This window comes from Ambystoma mexicanum, chromosome 5p (genome assembly GCF_040938575.1).
Source record: "Ambystoma mexicanum isolate Mex_15411 chromosome 5p, UKY_AmexF1_1, whole genome shotgun sequence".
Lineage (NCBI taxonomy): Eukaryota > Metazoa > Chordata > Amphibia > Caudata > Ambystomatidae > Ambystoma > Ambystoma mexicanum.
In genome coordinates this window covers 493,408,038-493,411,520 of record NC_090930.1, presented here as the reverse complement: position 1 = coordinate 493,411,520, position 3,483 = coordinate 493,408,038, and the positions used below count along the sequence as shown (strand labels likewise).

The 3,483-nt window shown below is 47.1% G+C and overlaps 1 protein-coding gene across 1 annotated transcript; it reads right to left on the bottom strand.

Annotated features, from left to right (window-relative positions):
• Nucleotides 1-1,720: 1,720 nt before the first annotated feature.
• On the bottom strand, nt 1,721-2,173 carry LOC138480551 (high mobility group nucleosome-binding domain-containing protein 5-like). The gene has a single exon (XM_069612292.1). It carries the CDS (start codon nt 2,171-2,173, stop codon nt 1,721-1,723), a length of 453 nt encoding a protein of 150 aa, XP_069468393.1.
• Nucleotides 2,174-3,483: the final 1,310 nt, after the last annotated feature.

Here is a 3,483-nt window from a genome sequence, read left to right as displayed (position 1 = left end):
TAAATCAGAAAGTGCAGTGGAAGTATATCTTCAAAATGGCTCTGTGTCTAGTGTCACTGTCATTCTCATGTGTCAGGATGAAATGTGAGGACAAAAAGAGAAACAATCTTTATAGAATTATTTGGAACCTATGAAAAACTCTCAAACACAAATAGATGAAAACACATTGCACTTTTATCTAGATGAGGAACACTGCAAACCAAACATTAATCCAGTCAGATCAGGAAAAATACATTTCAACAATTGCAGGGATACACATAGGAGAAGGGCAGCGATGGATCCCTATCCATGTAAATGGGCATGCTGAAATGTTATGTTATGTTACTTTACATTTATATAGCGCCTTATGTATCATTGGTATGATCTCAAAGCGCTGGTAGGTTGAACGCCCTCGGGAACCGTAGTTCAAGTCAGTTGAGAGAGAGAGAGAGAGAGAGAGAGAAAGAGAGAGTTGTATTGTGCATGGGTGCACCGGATATGTGTGCAGCTAGTGAGCTACTTGCATGATAGCTGCTTCTTAGCGGTAGGTGTGGTGGTTGGAAGGTCAGGAAAATGTGTTCATTCTGGAGGGTTTACACCCAGACTGATTTCCGGCTGCATTAGGCCGGATGAGACGCTTAGGCTAGCAATGTGATTTCAGCTAGCTGTGTTTAATTAGGATGGCGAGGAATAAGAGACAGGTGTTAGTATGAGAACAGTTATACATAATGTGTCATAGTAGCGCTGTGTTCTTGTTGAGTGGTGGTGTATAGGAGAGAGTAAGCGTGGTGGTGTGATATGGTGGTTTTCAGTAAGGCCGTTCCATCCACTCTGTCCGTTGCATCCAATCCATCCACTCCATCCATTCCATCCACTCCATCCATTCCATCCACTCTGTCAGTTCCATCTACTCCATCGGTTCCATCCATTCCATCAGTGCTATCCACTCCATCCACCTCATCCGGTCCATCTGTTCCATCCAATCCATCTGTTCCGTCTACTTCCTTTGTTTCATCCGCCCTATTTATTCCATCCATTATATCCGTTCCATCCACTCAATCTGTTCTATCCACTTTACCTGATCAATCTACTCCATCTACTACATCTGTTCCATCCACTCCAATCCACTCCATTCATTCAAACCGCTCGATCCGTACTATCCATTCCAACTTTTCATTCAACTCGTTCAGTTCCATCGAGTCCTTCTGTTCCATCCACCCTTTCTGTTCCATCCACCCCTTCTGTTCCATCCACTCCTTCTGTTCCATCCACTCCTTCTGTTCCACCCACTCCTTCTGTTCCAACCACTTCCTCTGTACTATCCACCCCTTCAGTTCCATCCACTCCTTCCGTTCCTTCCACTCCTTCCGTTCCATTTACTCCTTCCGTTCCATCCGCTCCTTCCATTCTATCCACTCCTTCTGTTCCATCCACTCCTTCCGTTGCAGCCACTCCTTTCGTTTCATCCACTGCTTCCGTTCCAGCCACAGCTTCATTTCCATCCACTCCATCTGTTCCTTCTGCTCCATCTGTTCTGTCCACTCTACCTGTTTCTCCAATCTACATGTTTTGTCCAATCTACCTGTTCCACCCATTTCATCTGATCCTTCTACTCCTGTTCCCTCCGCCTCATTTGTTTCCTCAACTCCAACTGTACTGTCTACTGTATCCGTTATATCCATTGTATCCGTTCCATTCATTTGATTTGTGTGTTCCATCCGCTTCGTCCGTTCCATCTACTTCATCCATCTGTTTTATCCCCTCCATCTCTTTCTATCCCTTCATCCCTTGCATTCACTTCATCCCTTCCATCCACTTTATCCTTACCATCCACTTCTTCCCTTCCATCTACTTCATCCCTTCTATCCGCCTCATCTCTTCCATCTGCATCATCTCTTCCGTCCGCTTCATCCCTTCCACCCGTTTCATTCCTTCCATCTGTTTCAGCCCTTCCATCCATCTCGTCCCTTCCATCCGTCTCATCCCTTCCATCCGTCTCATCCCTTCCATTCGATTCACCCCTTCCATCCGATTCACCCCTTCCATCTGTTTCACCCCTTCCATCTGCTTCATCCCTTCCATCCGCTTTGTCTGCTTCATCTGCTTCATCCGCTTCATCTGTTGCGTCCACTTCATCCGTACTGTCCTCTTCATCCGTTCCATCCTCTTCATCCGTTCCACCCGCTTCATCCATTCTACCCACTTCATCTGTTCCACCCGCTTCATCCATTCCACCCGCTTCATCTGTTCTGTCTGTTCCATCCGCTTCATCCATTCCATCCACTTTGTCCGTTCCATCCACTTCTTCCGTTCCATCCACTTAGTCCATTCCATCCACTTCATCCGTTCTATCCACTTCATCCGTTCCATCCTCTTCATCCATTCCATCTGCTTCATCCATACCATCTGCTTCATCCGTTCTGTCTGTTTCATCCGTAATGTACACTTCATCCGTACCTTCCGCTTCATCCGTTCCGTCCATTTCATCCGTACTGTCCGTTTCATCCGTACCGTCTGCTTCATCTGTTTCGTGCGCTTCATCCGTTCCGTCCGCTTCATTCATTCCACTCGCTTCATCCGTTCGATCTTCTTCATCCGTTCCATCCACTTAAATCCGTTCCATCCACTTTGTCTGTTCCATCCACTTCCTGCGTTCCATCCGCTTCGTCCGTTCCTTCGGCTTCATCCATTCCATCCACTTCATTCATTCCATGCACTTCATCCATTTCGTCCGCTTCATCCGTTCCGTCCGCTTCATCCGTTCCGTCCACTTCATCCGTTTTGTTCACTTCATCCGTTTCATTCACTTTGTCCATTTCATTCACTTCATCGGTTCCATCCACTTCATCGGTTCCATCCCCTTCATCAGTTGCATCCACTTCATCCGTTATATCTACTTTGTTTGTTTCATCTACTCTATCCGTTTCATCTGCTCTATCCGTACCATCCTCTCCATCCCTTCCATCTGCTCCATCTCTTCCATCTACTTCATCCGTTTCATCCACTTATCCGTTCTGTCCACTTCATCCGTTCTGTCCACTTCATTCATACCGTCCGCTTCATCCGTACCGTCCGCTTCGTCCGTTCCATCCACTTCCTCCGTTCCATCTACTTCCTCAGTTCCATCCACTTCCTCCGTTCCCGTTCCATCCACTTCGTCCGTTCCAACCGCTTCATCCATTCGATCCGCTACATCCGTTCCATCCGCTTCATCCATTCCATCTGCTTCATCCATTCCATCTGCTTCATCCGTTCCATCCCCTTCATCTGTTTCGTTCACTTCATCCGTTTCATTCATTTCATTAGTTTCGTTCACTCCATCCACTTCCTCGGTTCCATCGTCTTCAGCCATTTTATCTACTCTATCCATTTCATCCACTCCATCCGCTCCATCCGCTCTATCCGCTCCATCCGTTCCATCCGTTCCATCCGCTCCATCGGTTCAACCCACTTGATCCATTCCAGCCACTTCACCCATACCAGCCACTTCACCCATACCAGCCC

Bases quoted from the DNA above. Each gene is read 5' to 3' on its own strand.
- LOC138480551 (XM_069612292.1), bottom strand. From the start codon at position 2,173: ATGGATGAAGCGGGTGGAACGGATGAAGAGGATGGAACGGATGAAGAG.